The sequence below is a fragment of the Phocoena sinus genome, chromosome 14 (genome assembly GCF_008692025.1).
Source record: "Phocoena sinus isolate mPhoSin1 chromosome 14, mPhoSin1.pri, whole genome shotgun sequence".
Classification (NCBI taxonomy): domain Eukaryota; kingdom Metazoa; phylum Chordata; class Mammalia; order Artiodactyla; family Phocoenidae; genus Phocoena; species Phocoena sinus.
This window is the reverse complement of record NC_045776.1, coordinates 12,327,691-12,351,873: the sequence shown is the minus strand read 5'-3', so window position 1 is coordinate 12,351,873 and position 24,183 is coordinate 12,327,691. Positions and strand designations below refer to the sequence as shown.

Sequence of the window (24,183 nt, the reverse complement as noted above, 5' to 3'; positions counted from 1 at the left end):
CACTTTGGTTCCTATAGCAGGAAGCCAGGGCCAGTCCCAAAACCAGGTAGGTGATTTAGATGAATATTCCTCCAAAGAACATTTGTTTGATGAATATCTTTTCTGTTCTTCTTGACAGGGAAATAGGATTTACCAGCGGGCAGGAGTAAGGAGGGCATGGCGCCAAGGCGCTCAGGAGCGCAGGGCCCGCCATGTGTCCAGGGCCATGACTAGGGCTGTGTTCGACCCCACAGTCTTCCAGGGTCATGAGCTGCTTTTCGGCCACCATGTTTTCAAATTCATCCACATGAACCTTAGTATATCCCCGCTTCTTGGAGATCTGGATCTTCTGGTGGCCAGGGAACTTGAACTTGGCCCTGTGGAGGGCCTCAATCACATGCTCCTTGTTCTGCAGCTTGGTGCGGACGCACATTATGACTTGGCCAACGTGAACCCTGGCCCCTGTGCCCTCGGGCTTTCCAAAGGCCCTGTGCATACTTGTCTGCAGCCTAGATTGGGGACGGCACGCTAGTCATGAATATCGACTGGAAAGGGCTGTCTTCAAGGTACCTTAGGGTAACCTGTACAGGCAACAGGTTGCACACACTACCGAGGAGGCTGTTTGCAGCTACTGCACACTGGGCGCCCATGGGGAAAAGAGCACAGTTGGCTGAACTGGCTGCAAATGCTGTCCTTTTTTCTTCTCTCTTTCTCTTCTTAAAGCCTCTTCTATTATTTCATAGAGTTCCAGAGGAGACAAATTCCTGTGATCAGCTGTCAAGCTGACTGCAATTCTTACCTAAAAACTTTTACTTTAACTTTTGGAAATTAAAGTATTTAAAGATATAAAAAAAGAAAAAAATAAGTATCCATATTTCTATCATGCAGATTTAGCCACTGTTTATTTCTTGATGTCTTCATTCCTAATTTTCTTCTCTTTTAAAAGAAATAAAAATTGCAGGGTAACAGGGAGAGAGGCAAAAACTATACATGCTCATTGTAAAGTATTCAGACTTAGAAAAAAATACAAAGACTCATTCACTCAAATATTTATTGAGCGCCCATCAGGCACCAATACTGTTCCAGACACTGAAGGTACAGGCGACAATAAAACAGACAAGAAAATCCCAGCTTTCATGGAATATACGTTAGGAGGAAAAATTACAAATAAGAAAAGTAGTAAATTATATAGTATGTTGGACGATGATAAGTGCTACAGAGAAAAATAAAGCAGGGATTGGGGTATAAGGAGAGTCAGGACGAATTGTCATTTTAAGTAGGATGACCAGGGAAGGTCTCAGTGGAATCTGAAAATAAAGGACCTGAAAGAGGTGAAGAAAGGAAAAAAGTCAAGCCGAATCTCACTACCCATAAATAACATAATGAACGTAGGGTGAAAGTAATTCCAGATATCTTTCTATGTATATGTACAGATATCTGGATGAATGGTTATGATGAATGTACAGAAAGATACAGCTGGGAGAAATATACTGTTATAAAAAACGAATTCACACTATAAAAGATTTCTTTTCAATCATCAATAACCTGTTTATTAAGCACCTATTTTTGTTTCCAGAGACATACATATCTACATACATATATCTGTATCACCCAGATGTGGGTTTGGGATTGCATTAAATCTAGAATCAATTTGGTCAGAAATGATATATATATGTATTTTAAAAATTACTTATTTATTTATGGCCTGTGGGACCTTAGTTCCCCAACCAGGGACTGAACCCAGATCCCTGGCAGTGGAAACATGGAGTCTTAACCACTGGACTACCAGGGAAGTCCCAGAAATGATATTTTTCTAAGAGTCTTCCAACTCATGAATGGGTCCCACCACTCCATTTATTCAGGTCTTCTTTAGTTTCTTGTGGTAATGTTTCATAATTTTCTATGCTGAGGTCTTACACATCTTTCAGATTTATTTGAAGGTATCTGATGCTTTCTGATGTTACTGCAATCAGGATTGTTTTTTTTAATCAGTACTGTTTTAATTTCAATTTCTAATTGTTGCTAGAATATAAAAATACAATTATTTTTATGTATTAGCCTGTATCCTGTAATCTTCTTAAATTCAGATTCTTTTCCTAAGTTTATTAATTTGGATTTTCTACATACACAATCATGTCACCTGAGAATAACGATTTTGTTTCTTCCTTTTTAACACTGGCTAGAATCTCCTGCACAAAACTGAAAAGGAGTGGTGACAGCAGGCACCTTTGTCTTCTTCCTGATCTCTGGGGAGTTAAAGTTTTCAATAATTCACAATTAAGTATGATGTTTGTTAGAATTTTTTTGTTTCTTTAGTGGATGCTCTTTATTAAATTCAGAAGCTCTCTTCAATTCCTAGTTTGAGTTAAAAAAAAAATCACAAACGGGTGCTGGATTTTATTAAATGCTTTTTATGACTCTATGAAGATAACTTTTCCCCTTTATTCCTGTAAATGTGGTAAATATTAATTTTTCAGTTCTAAGCTACAGTCCTTGCTTTGCGTTGCAGCATGTAAACGGAAACTTGCTGGTTTCTGTGGCGTAAATCACTTCCACCATGGCAGGTTTCAAGCTACCAATGAGGTGACTGAAGAGGTGGGCAGCAATGTGTAAAAATGGTTCTTGTGAGCCAGTATGAGCCAGCTCTGGCACACCTCTGATTTCAGTTCCCAGTGATGAAAATGTACCACAACTTCACTAGACCAGCAGGAACAAAGCAATTTCAAATTACCTATTTTATTAAAAGTCTCACAGACAATCTAGGAAGTAGATAAAATATGGATATAACTCCCTTAATGTTTTCAAGTCTTTATTAAGTACCTAATAAACAGTGTCTAGAACTATGCTAATACAAAGGAAAACATAACTATTTGAAGAGCTTACAATCTGAACGATCTAAACAAAATTAACAGAGTGTGCTTGACACTTGGAGAAAAATCTTAAGATAGTCACAACTCGGTGCTAAAGAAATCCAAAGGTTGGATGGGGTAGTCTAGGAATTCTTCCTGGAAGAGATTAGATGGGTCATGAGCTAGGTCTTAATGGAAATCACAGGATTTGGACTAGCAGAGGAAAGAAGAAAGGGGGCAGGAGAGCACCCAGTACCTGTGGGAGCTCACAAAGCTGGGTGACATTCCCAGCACTGTGCTGGGAAGGTGTGCCTCCATTTTCCACCTGTGCAGCTGCAAGTGGCTAAATGATACTTCACATTAGTAATCAAATACACTCATTCTGTCTTTCTGCATGTTGATGACAGTAAACTCAAAAACCAATTTTCTACTGAAATACTTTTATAATTAAGGTCCCTATAGAGTTTTCAGACTGAGACCAAAAAATGTTCTTAAACATCCAGGGAATAGCTAGCTCATAGAGTTGCTCAAGTAGGGTTTACTTAGTGGCTCAGAAAACATCTACCCAAAATCAGAATGGCCAAGGTCCAGACAGAGCCCGAACATTGTTTCCTCTTGAGTATTTATCTGCCCATAAAGAACACATGGAAATGACTTATGCTCTACCATTCTAAAGTAAGTCTAAAATTATTAGATTCTAGAAAGAGTTTTAAAAGCAGAAATGTGGAAAATGGGGCTATGGCTAGAAGTGACATGGATACTGAGGCACGGTTCTCAGAGCACGTGTAAGAACTGAGTGATGAAGTATCCACTCATCATCAACACTGGACTTACACACTACTTGGCCAATTTAAGTAAAATACTTCCTCAAAACAAACTTTGGATTCACAAAAACATCTGGATTTCAGCTATTAGTTATAATAATATAGTTATGTTAATTATCCTAATGATATGATTAATAGCAATACTGTATGATTCTGAGGTGGATAAAGTAAAATGTCTCGTAAGACATCTGCAAAGGACTCGGTGTTGGTGTGCCAAGTTAATTCCCAACTCTCACACAGTAGTTACTGAAAAATAGAATTTTCATGCATACATCTTTAATTAATAATTTTTAGTGATTTCTTTGTATCTAATCAATTTAGATAATATTTTCTCCTATACGGAAGATCCCAAAATAAAGAAGCACACACAGAATATAGCCAATAGTAGGTTGTATCAATTTACTTCACGTAAGAACAGCATATTTCAGGCCTACGACTTCCATTTAATATCAACGAAAACAATCTGTACAGAAAACCCAAAGGCAACCATATAGCACAATATGTAAAATGTGCAAATATACTTTAAAATGCAAGTTATCCTATAGCATTTTCAAGGCAGAACTTTATAGTAAATTAAGGAATCTACCTCATTCTAGCTGACTTAATAACCCTTTGCATGTAGAGCCAATGCAAATGTACAAGGCACAACTTAGTGTTGGTGCTCAAGTATATAACACACACCCTCAGATTATTTATTTGAAGATATTAAAATAATACAATATCATGTTTGTATTTTATTATTTAAGGAGACATCAGCTCATTTCTAAAGCTTCATGAAACATTACACTGATAACATACGTGTGGCCAGGACGAGCTGTTCCCTGAACTTAAAAGGTAAAAGACAAGACTCTAGCTAACCTATATTAAAAAAAATTTATATATATGTACACACACACCGCCCCCATCACACACAAGAACTTCCCATAATCCAAAGGGAGGCTGTTCCTTTTAGCAAAGGTTCCCATTACAGTATTTCATGGCAGAATTATTTAAAAGGTACACATTTATTAACCACCTGTTTTGGTCAATCTTGCTACAAAAAGACACTGAAATAGACAATTTTCTTCTTCAAGATAGAGACAATGCCTAATTTAGAGAGTCTTTCTCTTGAGATTGCACAGTAAAAGGTATTACTTAGTTAAATATAAAAAAGCTTGCTGCTTTTATAGAAATTATTTAAATCTACATGGAGAAAAAAGCCAACCTATCAAAAAAACCAGTAAAAGCCTTGGCTAGAACACAATTCAAAACCTTTCAAACCCAATCAGTGCTCTTTGCTGTTTTACTGCCCATCCCTGAGAGTAAATCATTTTTAATTTTTTTAATAAAATAAATTTTACATTGAAAAGAATGATGCTTAAGTTTTTTTTCAAAATATGAAATAAGCCCCACTTCATTTTAGTTAAAAAAAAAAGAATGCTCTTTGCAAAGACCACTATTTATAACAATTTAAAATATTTGTATCTCAATCAATTTTAATCTTCTTTTTACTAGGTAATTTCTATGTTTTTGCTATTTATGTCACTCATTTGCTTATAACCCATTATTTTATAATTTTTGTTAACAGGAGGATTTAATTGGTAATGGAGCAAAAGTACATATAAAACTTAAATGAATGCTGAAGTGAGATCTCTATTTTCCTGCAGTAAAAGAGTTTTACTGGAAATAATCTGACTGCCATCCAAGAAAGGCAAAAATACCTATGAAAGAGAGAACACACATGGTAAACGTCTTCCTTGTTGTCTTTGGTCTAGCCTTCTTGGCCAAAATCTTCTGTAAACTTCTTTAATTTCAACAAGTCATGCTCATTGACTGTGGGCTTTGTGCTAGATAGTGACCGTAACATATCCGACTGTCAGGAAAAAGAAGGGGGGAAGTATTAGGAATAGATTTAACGGAATAAAAAACATTTCATTATCAACATTCCTAACTTTTGCCTAAGGTTAAATCTGAAAATCTGCATCATGCCATAAACTACTGACGATAAACTCTCTTGTTTTCCTGAAGGACATCTTTGACCAAGTTATTCCTTTGCTTATAAACTTTCAGTTGCTTGCCTTGTCACGATCACAACTTTCAAAGGCTCCTCAGCACCCTAAGGAAGTACAGTCCTCTTAGCCAGATGATCAAGGCCTCCAGAATTAAGTCCCTGATCGCTTTTCTGGCCGTATCTGTTTATTCTTAAACAAGAGAGCAGTTGTCCAAGTGCAACTCAAAAGGAATACATTCACTTATACTTATGTGAAACAGAATAATACCATTTAATCAGAATCAACTAATCAAAAATTTTAACTGTTAGTTAAAATTACAATCAAAATGGTAAGAAAATATACAAATATCAAGGATTCATTAAGAAATTAACTTCTAGGCCATGTCTCCTGTAAAACAGTATGGCAAACAGTCAAAAGAACCAAAACTTTAAAAAATAAACCAAGGATTGCAACAAAAAAGGATTTCTGAATAATTTCTCAGATAAGCATTGTGGTTGATTAACACATAAATATATCTATGTTTACAGATATATTTCTCTCTATATATGCATACAAACTTATATACATATATGTACATATTTGTCTATATATCTAGGTCTACACATCATGTGAAAGTCTCCCCTTTGAAAGTTACTGTTAATTTTGACATATAGATTTGAAAATCTATAACTAAAGCAGAAGATTTTAAAAAATGACTGTTTATCAAGAAAACATAAACATAATAAATGTACCTTTTCAATCACAGTAAGTTCACTAAAATTAATATGGCTTACAAAATAATAAAGTCTTATGAATTATTTTATTTCTTCCAATAGAAACTACAGCAATGTAATTTTTATGAATATTTTAATTCCTCTAATATAAACAGAAATGTAATTTTTTATAATAAAACTTCTGTTTTCAGAACTTTTTAAAAGAGTAGTGCATTATTTAAACTTTCTATGAAGCTCTGAGAAGTAAAACAGGAAAATACTATTATGACTACTATGATTCACGCATTAGCGTTTCTGGATATCTTACAAAATCTGAGATTCAGGGGAAAAAATTTTAACCAATCCCACCATTTTGGTGATAATATCCCAGCTATAAGACCTATAATGTCAGAAACCTGTATGTTTTTAAAAATAGCTTATTCACTTAAAATTTCCTCGAAGCCCAAGAAAACATTTTAAAGATAATTATTTTTTATATTTTACATTCAACTAATCTTTAAAACTTTTTAAGTAGTTAGTATTAACCTTTTTGAACTAATTTTACAAAACTGAAAATTTTATCTGACAAATTATAAAATATAATTTTTTTCTGGCTGCACGGTGCAGCATGTGAGAGGTTTAGTTCCCCAACCAGAACTCGAACCCGTGCCCCCTTCACTGGAAGCATGGAGTCTTAACCTTAACCACTGGACTGCCAGGGAAGTCCCCATAAAATATAACGTTTTAAAATTTTTCTTAAAAGCAAACAAAATGTCAAACCATGCAAACAACTGGCTCCAAAAGTTTATCCCCAGGGACATCCATCCACGTCATCTCAATGGCACCAGGATCACCTGGAGAACAGGGCGTTAGCAGATCATCTACTATGTTGTTAGGATCAGCTTGTGAAGGTCCGCAAACCTGGAATAAACAGTACAACAACAGAACAAATTAAATAAACATTAAGATTTAGACCAGGGCTTCCCTGGTGGCGCAGTGGTTGAGAGTCTGCCTGCCGATGCAGGGGACACGGGTTCGTGCCCTGGTCTGGAAAGATCCCGCATGCCGCGGAGTGGCTGGGCCTGTGAGCCATGGCCGCTGAGCCTGCGCATCTGGAGCCTGTGCTCCGCAATGGGAGAGGCCATGGCAGTGAGAGGCCCGCGTACCGCAAAAAAAAAAAAAAAAAAAAGATTTAGACCATTATCAGGAAATCTGAAAATGTACTATTATTTTATGTTTTGTTAAAATGCTTACTTCTGAAAATAAACAGAAGCGTATACAACAAGAAGTGCAATTAGCTCTGGGTGATGGGATAGATTTTGCTTGATTTTAATTTTTTTCTTGGATGATTTTCTATATTTGAAATTTCCTACAATAAAGTACTTAGATGATCATAGGGAGAAAATAAGTTAAAATAAAGAAACAATTACCTGTAGCTAAAATTTTCTTTTTTTTTTTCCTAATGATTATTAGGTGGTCATAATCCTAGAGACCAAAAATAGACTTACTTAACACAGTGCTATATTTAAAACAGATAACCAACAAGGACCTACTGTATAACACAGGGAACTCCGTTCAATACGCTGTAATAACCTAAATGGGAAAAGAATTCGAAAAAGAATAGATACATGTATAACAATCACTTTGCTGTACGAAACTACCACAGCAATGTTAATCAACTATACTCCAAAAAAAAAAAAAAAAAATTCCTTTAAGTTACTGTTTTCCATAGCCAAGAAATTTCTGTGATCTTTGGAAGGTTTATTATCTGTGAAATTACTGAATCTTTGTCTTTCCCCACAAAAACTCCTTCTTCAAATATAAGTACAAAATTAAATGCTGAATGTAATTTCAGTGCTATCTTACAATTCATAACTGATTTAAAAGAAAAAGTTTTAATAACATCCAGAAAAAGAAACTTTGTGACATAGAGTCACATATAGTATTTAGAAGGCAACACACTTGTATCAAACCAAGGACTGCTTTCACACTTAATACTTGTTTTACAATGATCAATCTTAAATACTGTCTCAGGATTGGGGCATGGGTAGAGAAATAAATATTTTCACTTTGCTATGTGTATTTTATTGTCTTTCTTTGCTCACAACAATTTCAGTGGCAGGGATTTTTTTGTTTTTTAACTATTGTACTCTGACTTACCTCTGGGCCCAGATTAGTACTTATACATTTAATAAATAAAATACACAGGCAAACTTGTTCTTGCTAATTGAAAAATGGAGAAGATGGAGCCACAGAAAGATCTACTATAGTTGGTGATACAAACGGCCTGATGTTAAAAGAGATTTGCCTGGGAATTCCCCAGCGGTCCAGTGGTTAGGACTCGCTGCTTTCATTGCCGGGTTCAATCCCTGGTCTGGGAACTAAGATCCTGCAAGCTGTGCAGCACAGCCAAAAAACAAAAAGAGAAAGAAAGAAAGAAAGAAAAACGAAATTTGGCTGCTTCAACTCTATCCTCCTAACAAGGGCCTGGCTTTAGGGTCATACAAGCCATCCCTAGTAGTTACACAGAGAACTGAACGGAAAGTTCTGAGTATGAAAGGACTGAGTTCCTTCTAAATGGCCAAGAGAATTTAAGAAAAGACACAACGGTTGTGGCATAAACTTGATTCTGAGCTAACCATATTTCTCTCAGTAATGAAATGGCTGAAGAAGAGATGAGTAATATTTACTGGGCTATTCAGGTACCATGACAGCTGTTTTATGAATATTCCTTCATTTCATTTTCATAAGAGCATTTCAAAGTAGTAATTATCATCCTTACTTAAGAGATGATAAAAACTGAGACTTAAAAAGGTAATGCAATTTGTTCAAGGAGATAAAACAAGTAAATTGTAGAGTCAGGCTTCAAATTCAGGTTTTAATTCAAGCTCCTCATTTAAAAAAAAAATTTTACTGTGGTATATAACAGACATATATGTGTATCAGAGTCATGACATATTAGTTTGTCATGTACCGATGGATTAGGTTTGCTAACAGTGTTTCAGGATTTTCATATCTACGTTCATGAGCATACTGGAGACTGCTGTCCTCAGCAAGAGAGCTGGTCCAAATTACCTAGTCTACTGTTACTTAAATTGAATATGCCAAGACTACAGTCTTTTCACAAAATTCTCTCTCAAACCATATACACTCAAGTCATTCATGCAGACCAAACAGTGCATGGGAGGAGCAGGAGAGAAGAATGGTTGAGGCTTCTGAAGTACACCTTACCTAGAGAAAAACCACACCTCCAATCCTCTCTAGCTGTACCTTGGCAAACTGTGTTAAAAACATCCAAGTCCCAGTTTAATCATGTTAGTCTAGGACTAACCATCAACAGGTGGCTATATGTACCTTTTGTAGAGCTTCTGTGAGGACCAAATGAAATAGGAAGATGATGGAGCAAACACAGTGCTGGGCACGTGAATATTTAAAGAATATTAGCTATTATTATTTTTACTTTATTGATGAGGTGTAAACGTACCAGATTCTGCTCGAGGACAGTCTAGTTACATCAGAGACAATCATAGATTTAAGTTTCTATATTTACATAAAAATAATAAATACTTCAAAAATCACTGCATACAAAGTTTTAAAACACTTTGGGAGAACTTATTTTCAATGAAATGGAAACATAATCTTTTATGTAAATCTACTTATTTATTATACAAAACTGAAATCTTCCTAAAATTCTTCAAAGACAAGTCAATCATGGTCTCAAAGCTTGATTTTAAAAATATATGAAAAGGTGGATAAAAGTTCCTTACCTTTTTAAAATGAGTAGCTGACTGTACTTTCCTAACTGGCTGCATAAGTGCATCACGTACAATGACACTTATGTCTGCCCCTGAATAGCCTTCAGTTTTCTTCCCAAGTTCCCGGACATCTGCTTCTGTTAGACTGTTCTGAGTGGTCCCCAAGTGCAGTTTAAACATTGCTGCTCGGGCATGGGCCTCAGGCAAAGGAATATAAATTCGTTTCTCAAATCTTAAAATGAAAAAAAAAATTACATCAAGAATATTACTATATAATACTATTTAATTTCTATTAAAAATTAGTTTTTCAAGAAGAAACAAGATATTTAGATATTCTCATTTATACAAAGTTAAGCTGAATAAATTAAGTGGGCCCATATCCATCAGAGTTAAACAGATACATATTTAGGTTAATAAAGGGGAAATATCCAGAACACATTAACAAAAAACAAATAAAACCAAAATAGCCAGTTTTTCTCACATGATTTTTGAATTATTTTGGCCAGAGTGTTTACATGTCTGGAACTCATGACACGACATGTCCTACAGGATTACAATTTCCTGTAGAATGACAGTCTGAACTCCTGATCAAGGGATTAATATGATTAAAAGTGTGAAATAAGAGATGACAAGAGAATTACCTAAATTCTAAGGAGTAAAATCACTCAAAATCTTATAATTTTGCTTGCCTTCTTAGAATTTCAGCATTTGGAGATAAGGAGGAAGCAATGAGGGACAATTTAAATGGGTCTGTGAAGACATTTTCTTCTCCAGGTAATTATTCTCTGTGGCAATAAGACGAATTTTAAAAGTTTCCACCATCTCTAGAGATGGGTTTAGAATTAGGCCATTTTTCAAAAATAACCAGCACATTTCCTTTCTTGATACTGGATGGTAATCTAACATTCTGGCAAACCATCAAGTGAATGGGGTAAAAGCAGCAAAAACTGAAGTGTTCATTTTTACCATGCACAATTAAATCAATGGGATAGGGAACTGTGAAGCAGTGAAAAGTAAGGAGTCTGTATACCTTTCCTGTAGCTCAAGTTTCATATTCAGTTAAAAAATTATAGACAGAATTTTTAAAACTGAAACTATATCTTTCTTAGCATACTTTAACTTGTAGAATTGTCATTTTGCTAAAATTTTATATTTAGCAAAATGGAAAAACCTTCAATGGAAGGTTTTTCCATTGAAATATCAAACTGTATATATAAATTTCTGAAGCATCAGTGCACCTACTAAGCTTAATTAGAACTAAAGTAAGCATTAGGTAACATACTTTCGGACGTGAAAGATTCCAGTAGGTGTTAAATCTCGGATCTCTAACACAGCAGGCAAACAAACAAGTGCCTGCCTCTCTTCCCCAAGGCAGGGGTCAATAGGGTTCGAGCACATTAAAAAACATTCTGAAGTTATCAGAATGCCTCCTCAACTAAAGAGAATGGGAATTAATATTCACTTATTATATTGTAATTAGAAATAAGGTATTTACTGTATTGTCATACCTTCGCCTAATGGCAGAATCCAGAACCCAGGGTATATTTGTAGCTCCCAGAACCAAAATTCCATTGTTGTCCACGCCAACCCCTGCATCAAAATAGGTAATGTTTTAAATAATTTGTCATTTCAAGTGTTCTTTGAACATCATATGTTCTCTTATGAACGTGGTACTTTAATGTCAAAATGCCTCATCTTGAGACTTTCTCTCTGAAAAAAACTGTATTTAACCACATTTCTTATTACTAGAATATGATGCAAATATTCCCTAGAATCTCCTAAACTGTGGGAAAATACTATTAATATTCTTTTCAAAATATTTCTTGAAAGATTTAATTTGAAGTTTATATATTCCTTTTATTGATATTGTTTCTGGCATGTTATAAGTGAATATATTAATCTCTTCACTTTTTATACCAACGAGATGATTACAACTGGGTAAAAATTATGTATGCATGTGGATCAGAACGAGACATGGCATAAGACTTGGACTATAAGAACGGAGAAATTCTGCTTGAAATTTTTCCCATTACTATCATAATAATGATTATACAATAAAGAGAAAACTATTTTAAAAAATCAGTAACACTACCTTGCATTTGAACCAGGAACTCTGTCTTAATTCTACGTGCAGCTTCACTTTCATTTTCACTTCTTGAACCACACAGAGAATCAATTTCATCAATGAAGATAATGGAAGGTTTATTCTCTCTGGCAAGTTGGAATAAGTACTTAACTTGCCTAAAAATAAATAAAGGTTTCAATTTCTAAAAAAAATAGTAAATGACACATGACAATGAAAAACCTAAAACAAAACTATATACCAATAGTATACGAACTCTACAGATTAAAAAGTCTCATCACGTTTTGATCTCTAAAATAAGATTACTACATTTGGATAATTCATTTTATGATTTACTAAACCATACACATATCATATATGCTATCTTCTCCCTATGAAATAAATTCCACACTAGGGACTAATCTAACAGAAATGAATACCACCTGTATTTATAATAGCACTTTTTTTGAATGTCTATTAATGATATAAGAAACCTATTACTTTATAGACTGAAATAGTGACTACCAGGCAAAGAAAAACTTAAAAAAAAAAATCAATTTACTACTTACTTTTCACTTTCACCTAGCCACTTAGAAACAAGGTCAGACGAAGATATTGAGAAAAATGTTGAGTTGTTTGCTTCTGTTGCTACAGCTTTGGCCAAATAGGATTTTCCTGTTCCAGGTGGCCCAAATAACAGGATTCCCCTCCAAGGTGTTCTCTTGCCTAAAATTTGCATTAGAAAAATAACATGAGACTTTCAAGACTGTTGACTTCAGTTACCAGAGACATCATCCACAGTGAAGAATACCGTGAGGAGGTTTCCACTCTAAAGCTAGCCGTAGAATAAAACAACATTTAAATAAATCAATCTAAGGTAAGTATGTCCTAAGTGTACTTCGGTTTTTCTAGAGACCACTGTGTCAAAACTGTGTTTATATAGCTATAATCCTTCTAAGGGGAAGTTTGTTTGCTTGCTCACTCATTCAACCACTACGTATTGAAACCACGACATGTAGGCAAAGAACTATGAATACAAGGATCTCTGCCTTCCAAGGCCTTCCAGTCTATTAAAGAGAAAAGAATTCAGTTAAAAGGTACTTCCTGATCATCTACTATGTGCACTGCTCAACATCAGAATACTGTAGGAGAAACTATACTCACAGGGGAAGGGCAGCTGGAAATATTCTTTTAAAAATATTTATGACCTTTGGAGGAGTGAAACTAACACAGTTTGGATGACTGGTGAAGTTCTGCTCAATTCCTGATTCCACAAGGAAGCACAGGTTATTTCAGGTGGCAGATTCCCATTCCAGTGCTTGGGTAATGATAAGCGGACTCTACCTTAAATACTAGTTGCCAAAATATAATAGCAAGTGAACAAGTAAATTCTTTGTATCTCAATTCTGCTAATGAGAAATTATAATGCTGCCTTAAATAAACCAGGCTGGGTTACAACTGGCAATAAAATATCAAATACACATTAAAAAAAACCTACTAGGTGTAAACTGTGGGTGGACACACGGTGTCTGTAAAAGAATGATATACAGATGACTGATGGCAAAACTAAATATCATGTTTATTGTTATGAAAGCCTCAACTTTTACTTGAATTCTATTTGCCTATTTTAAATGTCTGCAATTATAAATCAGTGTTCCCTTAAGTGTGGTACATATACCACTGGTGGCAATGAGATGCTTTTAGGTGGTATACAAATACTTTTCAATTAAGTAATTTTTAAAATGCATTCTATAAAAACACTAATTTTTCCATTTATAGAGATACAAAGAAGTCTTCTAAAATAAAGTTACTAAGTAAAAACAAGTGAGCAAAACAATCTATGGTATTAGAAGTCAAAAGCGTGATTACCTCTGGGGAGGAAAGAGGCAGAGAGGGATTTCTAGGTTACCAGCAGTACTTTTTTATCTGGGTGATGATTATACAGGTGTACTCTGATAATTTATGAAGCTGAATACTTATGGGTTCCTGCATGTCTTTGTATATTATGTTACAGTTTAATAAAAAGTCTGCTCTAAAAGTGAGTGATTTAAAGAAAAATATTTAAAAAATAATGGTACACGTATATGGAAAAATTCACGAAGATGACACATATAGGACTCATGTTTGGGGAACACTGGTGTAAGTAACACAACATAAAATGAGTTCAACCGTATTTTTGTACCTTTATAGGATTATGATGTCAACTTTTACACTGTTAGTTTCATATTCCTGAAGTGAGGTTGTGAGTCGTACCTCGAAGCTAGGTGGACAACGGGTGGCCCACGGGTCCTTGCTCTTCATCACTGCTCTATACGACATCACTGTCTGGACCTGTTCAGTTTGAGGCCAATATCACAGATTTGCTCTCTACATAAACCAGCTTGCTTTTAAAAGGAAAAACCTCTGTTTCACTGTTAGACTGTGGGTATAGCCATATCACAAACACAGGCTATCAGTCAAAGAAAGGACAATGTGAAGGAATGGTTCAGCACAGACAAACCACCTACTGCTGGAGCTGTAACTTCAACTGTACCCAGATGGTGGGTTAGCAATATTCTCCTAGCAGTGATAAAGAGCTACTAGAGGATATGTGCTTCATATGAAACTGTTCAATAATTTTAACTCCTCTGTTTAAGAAATGGAAATACTCTTATAAGACTAGTATATGCCCACTGCAAAAAAATTCAAAGTCAAAAGAGAAAGTAAAAATCACCCATAATCTCATCTCCTAGACATACATTAACATTTTTATGTCAATCTTTCTACACCTATTTCTCAGCACACACATTTATTTAACAACGTGGAATCATACTATACATACTATGTAACTTGCTTTTTGATCTTTACAATATAGGTGGACATTCTTCTATGTCAATTATAATGTAGATCTAAATTTCTTAATGTAGATGGTATCCTATACTCTAATGAGTGCACAGTATCCTACTGTATGTCCATGATTTACCCTATGCCCTACTGCTTGACATTTAGGTTTTTTTGCAATAAATATATTACAAATATGTATATGCATATGAAATAAGTATCTGTGTAAAGGTATATCACTGCCTTACAACAGAATTAAGGTAACAACTCGTGATATAATGACAAGAATTCACAATACTTCAGTCATCAACACATTTAAAAAAAAAAATCATCAAAAATAATTATTTAAAAGTCATCTCACCCGTAAAGAGATGAGGAAATTTAATAGGCAATATCACAGCCTCTTTCAGTGCTTCTTTGGCTCCTTCGAGACCGGCAACATCGCTCCATTTCACATTTGGTCGCTCTATAACAATGGCGCCTACAAAAAATTAGGTCATCTTTAAAGAGGACTATTCCATCACATTTAGAAGAGAACAAGAAATAATGATGAAATACAGAAATGCATTATAACTTTGTCTGGAAAAGTTCTATGTATTAAAAACATTTCTGAAAGTGCGTGATGAGGACGAAGTTGTTAGGGAGTAGTGAGGGGCAGTCAGGACCTGGGGTGGGGAGCCAGATAACCTGGGGTAAAGTCACTTAACACTTCTACCTCCACTTCCTCATGGTGAAATAAAAACAATACCATGTGCCCAAACTACTTAGGTTAGTAGAAAGATCAAATGACGTAATGAACATTAGAGTGCCAGGAAGAGCACCAAACGTTACAAAAAGTAGTTGTAATGTTTGAGTACGTTGATTCTGGAATAGCTCCTATTTCTCTTTTTTTTTTTTTTTTTTTTTTTGCGGTACGTGGGCCTCTCACCGCTGTGGCTTCTCCCGTTGCGGAGCACAGGCTCCAGACGTGCAGGCTCAGCGGCCATGGCTCACGCGCCCAGCCACTCCACGGACTGGGGCACGAACCCGTGTCCCCTGCATCGGCAGGCAGACTCTCAACCACTGCGCCATCAGGGAAGCCCTATTTCTCCTTTTAATCAAAAGAAACGGTGATCTAATGCTCTCCTTAACTACAGAAAGAAAATATACTTAACGACTTTAACTGAAGATAGACAGGCAGATGGATAGATGGACAGATAGAGGGAGAGGGGAAGGGAGGGGCGAGGAAGGGACAGGGATGATGGAGAGGAGAAGGTGTACTCTTACAGACATGCAATACTTTCCCAAGGTTTGCCAAATTTTCTATCCGGCTTCTAAATAGACCTATTTACAATTTTTGTACATTAACAAAGTCATTCAAATGATTTACTTTTTGGACACAATATATTCAAAAGCCATAGCAAACTGTTGCAGTAAGGAGAAGTAAAAATCAGTAAGAGTCCACAAAAGATTTCTCTTACTATAGCGTGCTGGCAAAACTTTCCAGATCTTTTATCAAAATCTTTCCCAATTTTCAGTATATAGAAATTGCTCAACTACAAACTACAAAGTAGCCTGTTCAAAGGTGATGTGTAATTGTTTTAAGTATAATATCACCACTCACACAGTCTACTGATTACCTATGATATTAGTTTTATGGGTATTTTTTCTTGTTTTGAAAGATCATCTATTATTCTAAGAATGCTATACTCTGCAACTTACTTCCCTAAATTATGAAAATCTTTAGCTATACATTAAAATGAAATGAGGGACTTCCCTGGTGGCACAATGGTTAAGAATCCGCCTGCCAATGAAGGGGACATGGGTTCGAGCCCTGGTCCGGAAAGATCCCACATGCCGTGGAGCAACTAAGCCCATGTGCCACAAACTACTGAGCCTGCGCTCTAGAGCCTGCAAGCCACAACTACTGAGCCCACGAGCCACAACTACTGAGCCCGCACACCTAGAGCCTGTGCTCTGTAACAAAAGAAGCTACCGCAATGAGAAGCCCGTGCATAGCAAGGAAGAGTAGCCCCCACTCGCCACAACTAGAGAAAGCCCACGCACAGCAACAAAGACCCAACACAGACAAAAATAAATAAGTTTATGAAAAAAAAAAAGAAATGAAACCATAAACACTTTTAGCATTCTAAAAGTTCAGACTAAGTATAAATTAAGAAAAATAGCCAATTCACTTTTTCTTTTCTATGTCCCATACAGATTAGTAACCCTACATGAGGAAAATATTACATCATCTGATAGGATTTTGTGTCAGTTAAACAAAAGTAAGTTTATATATAAGCATCATCTGGTCAACTAAAATTTTTTGTTATGAATTTTCTAAATGTGTCATAATTTATCTTCACATTTAACTAATACTTTTCTCTTTAAAGATTTAAGCTAGGTGACTTTGGAATGTCCAGTGATAAAAGACTATTTAGACAAAAGTAGTATCAATTATTAGACACTGATTAATGATTTTTAAAATTAAAAGAGAGGGATTATTAGAAAATAAAAGCCAAATAATTTGATAATTCCCAATTGTACAAATTTATCCATTCTTTTGATTATACTATTTATTATACTAATATGTTATTTAACCTCAAAGTCACTGAATATCAAAATTAACAGAAAATTCAAATCATGAACTTTAATTTTAATAATAAAATATTACACTTAATGTCATAACCTAAAACAGAAGTAAAAAGATTTGGAAAATTGTTTCAGGAAAAATGAGGAAAGATTCAAAAAAGGATATTATACGATGAAATCCATCAGCAAACCATGAAACTAAAAGATGGAGAAAAAGGATTCTCAGATACGAAAGGCTAGGACTCCTTCATATTCTATTTCATCCTGAAATTCCAAATAAATTTCCTCATTTAAATGTTTTAAGCATCTGTATTTTTATACATCCTTGGGCCTTATCATCACTCATAGGAAATGATTAAATTATTTAATTATTAAATTATTTAATTAAATTATTAAAAATTGTATCTTTTTCAAAATTAAAGATACAATCCAATTTTTACTTCCGTGGGGCAGAGCCAGAGAGAGGAGGAACAAAACCAAAAGAACAGATAGAAAAAAGCTTTTTGCCTTACAAGTAAAATAAAGCCACTTGGCATGGACCACTGGTTTGCCCAAAAATACTTACTGAGGATGAAGTATGACCACACTGCTCGAGGCAGTGGAAACTCAGTTACTGCCCTTGGACTACACCCATCACTGACGCTGGCGTGTAAAAATACTCTCGTTAACTGTAGTGTTTTCAAAATACTATCCTTATAGTATTACTCTATACATCCCAGAGGGGTCGGTAAGACAGAAATATTACCAAAATGGAGATCAGAATAGCAAGATTAAAGGTCTGGCCTTAATGGATATCTTTCCCAGATATGTGTTCTATTCAGCAAGACTCAAATGAATAAAATACATGTTACCAATGACTGAGCATAAAATTCAACTTGAAAAATCATTAGATAACATATCAAAGAACAATCAAGTCTCAGTAGCTAAAGAAGCCAGCAATTACACAGATGCCTTTTTAGATACACAGAGCTACTATTTACTGAGTCCCTCGTACTGTCAGATGTAATATTAGGCAGTTTTTACATTGTCATTAACCTTTTAATTGCCCTGAAAGTATTCTTAACTTCCACTTTAGAGCTGGGTCTCAGACTCTGAGAGGTTAGGGAATTGCCCAAGACTAGACAGATTTAGGCAGCAGATCCCGGAGTGGGATCCAGATGTGAACGCAGCTACAATCTATGCCCTCTGGATCATGCCACTTCACCACAGTAGGGAGAAAGGGCTTTTATAGGTGTGGAAGGTAAAAAACTGAAAGCCGAAAGAGGGAAATGTAAACGGGAATGCTGAAATGGGATAAAAAGGCGGATTAGGAAGAGCAGGTAGGAAACACGAAAAAAATAGCATCAATGAATAAGCTACAGCAACAGCAATAAAAGCCAAGTGTGAGTCCTAATGCATTCTGCTCCTCTGACAGGAAATTTCAACACCATCAGATTTTATAGTAAGCTAATAGTATAACTGCTACCCTCTCTAAAAGGGGGCAAATAAGACAAAATGAAAGAGAGTAAGCTTTTTAAGGCAGATATAAAATGAAACAATACTTTTACTGCATGGAAAAAAACCAACCCATTAGAGACCCTATAGAGCAAATCTTATAAAAATGTTCTCAACAAAGCCAGCATGTGACCACTGGGAACCAAAGCCAGTTCTTGAACCTCATTTAAATACAGGTGGGAAAAAAACCCAATTCAAATAGACAATTCACTATGAGCTTTTTAAAAATAAAATAGTACATTTAAAAATGAAATCTAAAGCAACCTTGAAGTTGACTCTGTAGTTTCTTTTTTTCAGGATCATCAGATTCTCCTTCCCCATCACTGTCATTCCTAATAAAAAGAATTTAATATATTCAAATGATCACTCATTGCTATCAAAGGCAAAAAATAAAGGAAAAGATTAACCTGAAATATCCGTAATTTAAGTGGCAAAGTAAGACATTCACATTAAAAGTTAAGCTTATTTTATTACTTTTCAGAATATACTAAATAAAATAGTAAGCAGGCATATTACCCATCAAAATGGAATCATGAACAGGAAATGGACAAAACGACCAGAATGAAGTCAGGAACTAGCTCCAAATTCCCATGACATACCTATTTATGTACTGATATTAATTCATAAATGCATGATCCACACCTCATTCCACAAAAGATTTAAGATGAATTACAGGAGTGTTGTAAACAATTAACAATAAAAAAAATCAGGACCAGGCAAACTATATATTAGAACAAGAAGCCATAACTAGGAGGAAAAAAACCCCCCAAAATATCAACTATTTAAGGTACAAAGGTGCATAACCCTTAGCCTAGGGGTTCCAAAGGATGGATGAAGCTTTTGATGAAAATGAACCGACCCCAAAGAACAAGGAGATCAATGCACACATTTCATATCTAGGGATTTATTCTAAGGAAACAATTTTAAATGAGTTCAAGGATTTGACTATAAGGATAATCATGCCCATATTGTTTGCAATAGGGAACAAGTTAGAAAGAATGTATATTCAATGATAAGGATTAGCATGTGACAGAATACACTGCAATCTTCAAAGCAAAAAATATGGCATTACATTAGTTTTCACATATAAGACATAAAGGGGAGTAAAAAGATTGACAGGTTTGATCTCAGAATGGGCTTGCTTGGTTATCACAGGGTGGTGGGGTTATTTATGGGTAAGGTGGAGACTGCAAACTGATTCACCTTGACATTCACTCCAACCTTCTTCTACTGCGTTTTCTTGTACAGTAAAGACCGTACTTGTTATAAAACTGCCCTTCCCAGGCTCCCCTGCAGCTGAGGCTCCACAGGAAACCAAAGTCCTGCTGGAAGGCAGAAGCAAGCAACTGAGGTAGGGGCTGCATGCAAGGGGACGCCTGTAGGTGAAAGCACTGCTTTGCTGAGGGCGCTGTGGCAGGGCCTACTGCCCACTCCCCGGCACCGGAATGCTGGGCAAGGGAGCTGGCAGCAGTGGGATCCCTGCTGGAACTACCCTGGTGGAGGGGGGCATTTCTCCTAGCCATGCGGAATCCAAACTTGACTCCCTGGCCCTTGAATTCTGTAAGGGAATGCACTACAGGGATCCCTGCTTTCCCAAAGTTTGCTTTATGCCACTTTGCTTTTACAAAAGACCTACAGTGTACCTGTTTTCAGTAACTGAAAGATATCCAAAGACGATCATCGCTTTAAAGAAGGCAAAAAACAATAATAGCATTTAGCATTTGTTTTACAGTGAGCTCTTATGAGGCAGCATGCACCCCGAGCAGTGAGAGGGGCCCCGCCAAGAGCCTTCCGAAAACCACACTCCATCTCATCACCAAGCTGAACTGTGTCAGCTTTGAACTGTGTCTGTGAGCATCTGTGCTTTATCTCCATTTATTTTTGTGCATCCATTAGCAAGAGGTAATTGTTTCTTTGCTTTACCCCATTTCAGCTTAAAGTGGGTCCCGCCATCCAACACAGAACTGGTATCCCCCTGCTAGGCAGACATCTTAGGAGGGACACTACACGGTCTCCAAGCAAGACCAGGTGAGGCTCAACTCCCGGGGGAGAGGACGTTTCTGCGGGCCAGGGGGTCTCAGTGAGATCTGGGGGTCCAGGTACTTGAGGTCAACTGATCCTTCCCAACAGCTTTCATTTCATTTTCATCTGGAGTCCCAGTCTTACAATACATGTCCCAACTTTCACACAAGAAACCCAGGGAGGTTCAACTGATTTTGAAATCCAATAAGCTATGAGATCAGCTGGGGTCTAATTTTTGTCATGCCAATGCTAGAGCTATAAGATAAAATATTCTTAGGGTATCAAAGGAACTCTCCGGTTCCCAGACCATGTCTTGAACAGAGAATATAAAACCTTGAGCTTCTAAGTTTTTTCAAACTCTCCCATGTAATTTGAGGCAGGCTGTCAACTCTAGTTCTCAAATGGCCTTTCGTAGTAGCCACAAAGCCCCCAAAGCACAGCCTCCAGGGCACTCCATGCCTGGTGACCACAGGGGTTATCTAAGTTGCTTGTACCACTGCTTACCATGAACTGTAAGTATTACATCCTATAATGCTAACCAGAATTTCCTGCCTTCATATCCAACTAGGCCAGATGACCCCACCCCAGAGTCTTGTTTTCTCTGAGTATGTTGTCACTTGGAACCACTTCTGGCTCCAGTTAATAGAATGATCAGAGGATCTGGGTAGAATATGTCCCCACTGCTCAGCACAGAGCCTGACATGCGCACATTAGGTGCTGAATATATAAATTCTGCATCTGTAAGTGACATATCCCCCATCTAGGAAGACATTTCAAAAATGAGTTTTGATGTTTATATAAATTATGCTGTGTCGCTTTCTTCACAATGATAAAGTAAAGCAAATCTGATGCAAATCCACATCAAAAAACTTATATATCCAAAATTTGTTTTACATTACCAGAGTTGTTTCTCATTTTGTCCGTGTGCTTAGTACTAAGTCAATACTACTAGTCAAAGATTCAATTCACAGATTACTCCTACAATTTTAAACTTCATTACATAATGGGCAGAGGGTAAAGAATTGAGTAGCATTCCCACCAAATGTTTTTTCTACTACTACCAGGCAGTCAAGGAGAGCAATTTGAGGTATATCACCCCCGAAGCTTGGTAAACTAGGGGTCCACAAACTTTTTCGGTAAACGACAAGACAGTAAATATTTTCGATTTTGTAGGCCATACGGTTCCTTGTCACAACTACTCAGCTTTGCTGGTACAGCACAAAAACAGCCACAGACAACAGGTAAGTGAAGGCATGAGGCCGTGTTCCAACAAAACTTTAGTTACGAAAGCAGGCAGCAGGTCAGATTTGGCCCATGAGTCACGGTTTGCCAACACCTAGTTCAAACAAAGGAAATTTCCTTCACAAATTAAATTAAATTTTATCCTGTAATTCGATACAATACAATCTCACTCTAAAATACATACCCCTTCTCATCAGCTGGACTTGGCTGTCCCTCTTTCACTGGCTTCTGTGGTTTTTTCTCCTTCTTCTTCAGGTACTCCTTCAGTTTTTCTGCTCTATCAAGATACTCTGTACACTTAGCCCTGATACTTTGCTTGGCTTTATCACCCTGTGCTTCATCTATTGAAGGGAAACGAGAAAGATTTTTCCTTTAGTATTCTTTACAGACAGGTATAAAACTCCTAGACATACTTTTCCAAAAAGGAAAATCTATTTTGGAGGAGAGAGAAAAGATCATCTCTAGCTCATCATAATCCATGATTATCAATCTTTTCTATTCCTTCCTCCAGCAGGGTTGGGGGCCAACAGTGAGCGTGAGTCAGAAAGAGTTCTGAGCAAGACACTAGGATATCATAAGTTAATGTTAAATAATAAGAAGAAATTATTTAATATTCTGTGGGTTTCATACTCTTCCCTTACATTCTGTGCAGACAGCTAAAAGCTGCTTATCTCAAACAAAACCAATTATAAGACAAATAGAAGTAAAGCAATATTAACCATTTCCATCAACGTCTACATAAGCTTTATTTCAGAGTATAAAAAGTGACAGAAATCCCATATATTATGAGTACCACCAGTACAGTAATTTTACTAAAGGCCCCTGTGAGAGCTGTTTGAAAAGGAGACTTCAGCAATATACGCAGTGTATGGGATTAGCCCCACCTATCTTATATGTTATGATTAATTCTTAGTTTCACTTTAATGTGACAGAAAAACCTCAAAATTAAACAGGGAAGCTCAAAAGAAAATCCTAAATTATCCAACTGCTAAAATTTTTATTTAAAAAAAAACCGAAGTTTGCCAGAAAGACACTTTTTCAATGTCTTATTTCACATATGTTCAGCATTAGGTTTAAGATCCATGAAGGCAGGGGTCGTTATCCATTTCTTCCTCACTGCTGTATCTCAGTGCCTAGAACAGAAGCTGGCAGGTGGTAAACACTGAATACATATTTGGAAATACACAAAATGTCTCCCAACCTATTTTTGTTTGTTTCTGTTTTGGCTGTGCAGCACAGCATGTGGGATCTTAGTTTCCCCACCAGGGATCGAACCTGCGCCCCTTGCAGTGGAAGCGTGGAGTCTTAACCACTGGACCACCAGGAAAGTCCCCCAACCTATTTTTAAAACATCTATTTTCAAAGAGATGTTTAGAAAATGAGTAGGTCCAGATTACATAATCTGGGTACATAACCAGTAAAATGAAAACTTTTTCCCACTGACTATATGGCATTTTAATATGTTTAGGTGTACAAAGTAATAACTATGACAGCTGTGCACATTTGTTGGTTGAGTACTTAAAAACTACTAAGAAGCTAGTGGGACTCTTTTGCAAATTGATGGTTTATAATTTTCTGGCATTGTACTTCAATTTTTATAAATTAAATAGAATAATCTTTTTAGTGTTTTTAAATAAAAAAACAAATGATGACCTTACATTTAACTACATGGAGAAAATACTGTACAGCGTGTTGGTAGAGTTGAAGGGCTTCCTCGTAGTTCCCAGCTTTGTCTTCCTGGGCTGCTTTGCTAGCAAGATCTATCGCTTTCTGTTTGAAGGGAGGCAAAACTATACCATTAAAATCAAAGAATAGCATAAGTTTGAAATAAATAATCACGTTGAATGTTTTCTTTAAAAATGAAAGCAACCTTAAAACAAAT

At 36.2% G+C, this 24,183-nt stretch overlaps 1 protein-coding gene and 1 non-coding gene across 2 annotated transcripts in view; both read right to left on the bottom strand.

Moving 5' to 3' along the window:
- Positions 1-532: 532 nt before the first annotated feature.
- Positions 533-664, bottom strand: LOC116739411. Its single transcript, XR_004345582.1, has one exon. It is a non-coding gene; the product is annotated as a small nucleolar RNA SNORA70 (small nucleolar RNA).
- A 3,364-nt stretch (positions 665-4,028) lies between these two features.
- Positions 4,029-24,183, bottom strand: part of VPS4B (vacuolar protein sorting 4 homolog B) — a 31,478-nt gene continuing 11,323 nt past the window's right edge. Inside the window, exons 2-11 of the mRNA XM_032602846.1 lie at positions 23,960-24,071; positions 22,486-22,642; positions 19,302-19,369; positions 15,334-15,453; positions 12,722-12,878; positions 12,183-12,331; positions 11,599-11,680; positions 10,103-10,322; positions 7,116-7,256; positions 4,029-5,504 (exon numbers count right to left, since the gene is read on the bottom strand). Coding sequence (XP_032458737.1) covers positions 5,403-5,504; positions 7,116-7,256; positions 10,103-10,322; positions 11,599-11,680; positions 12,183-12,331; positions 12,722-12,878; positions 15,334-15,453; positions 19,302-19,369; positions 22,486-22,642; positions 23,960-24,071 — 1,308 coding nt within the window. The 3' untranslated portion in view covers positions 4,029-5,402. The remainder of the gene's footprint in view (positions 5,505-7,115; positions 7,257-10,102; positions 10,323-11,598; positions 11,681-12,182; positions 12,332-12,721; positions 12,879-15,333; positions 15,454-19,301; positions 19,370-22,485; positions 22,643-23,959; positions 24,072-24,183) is intronic.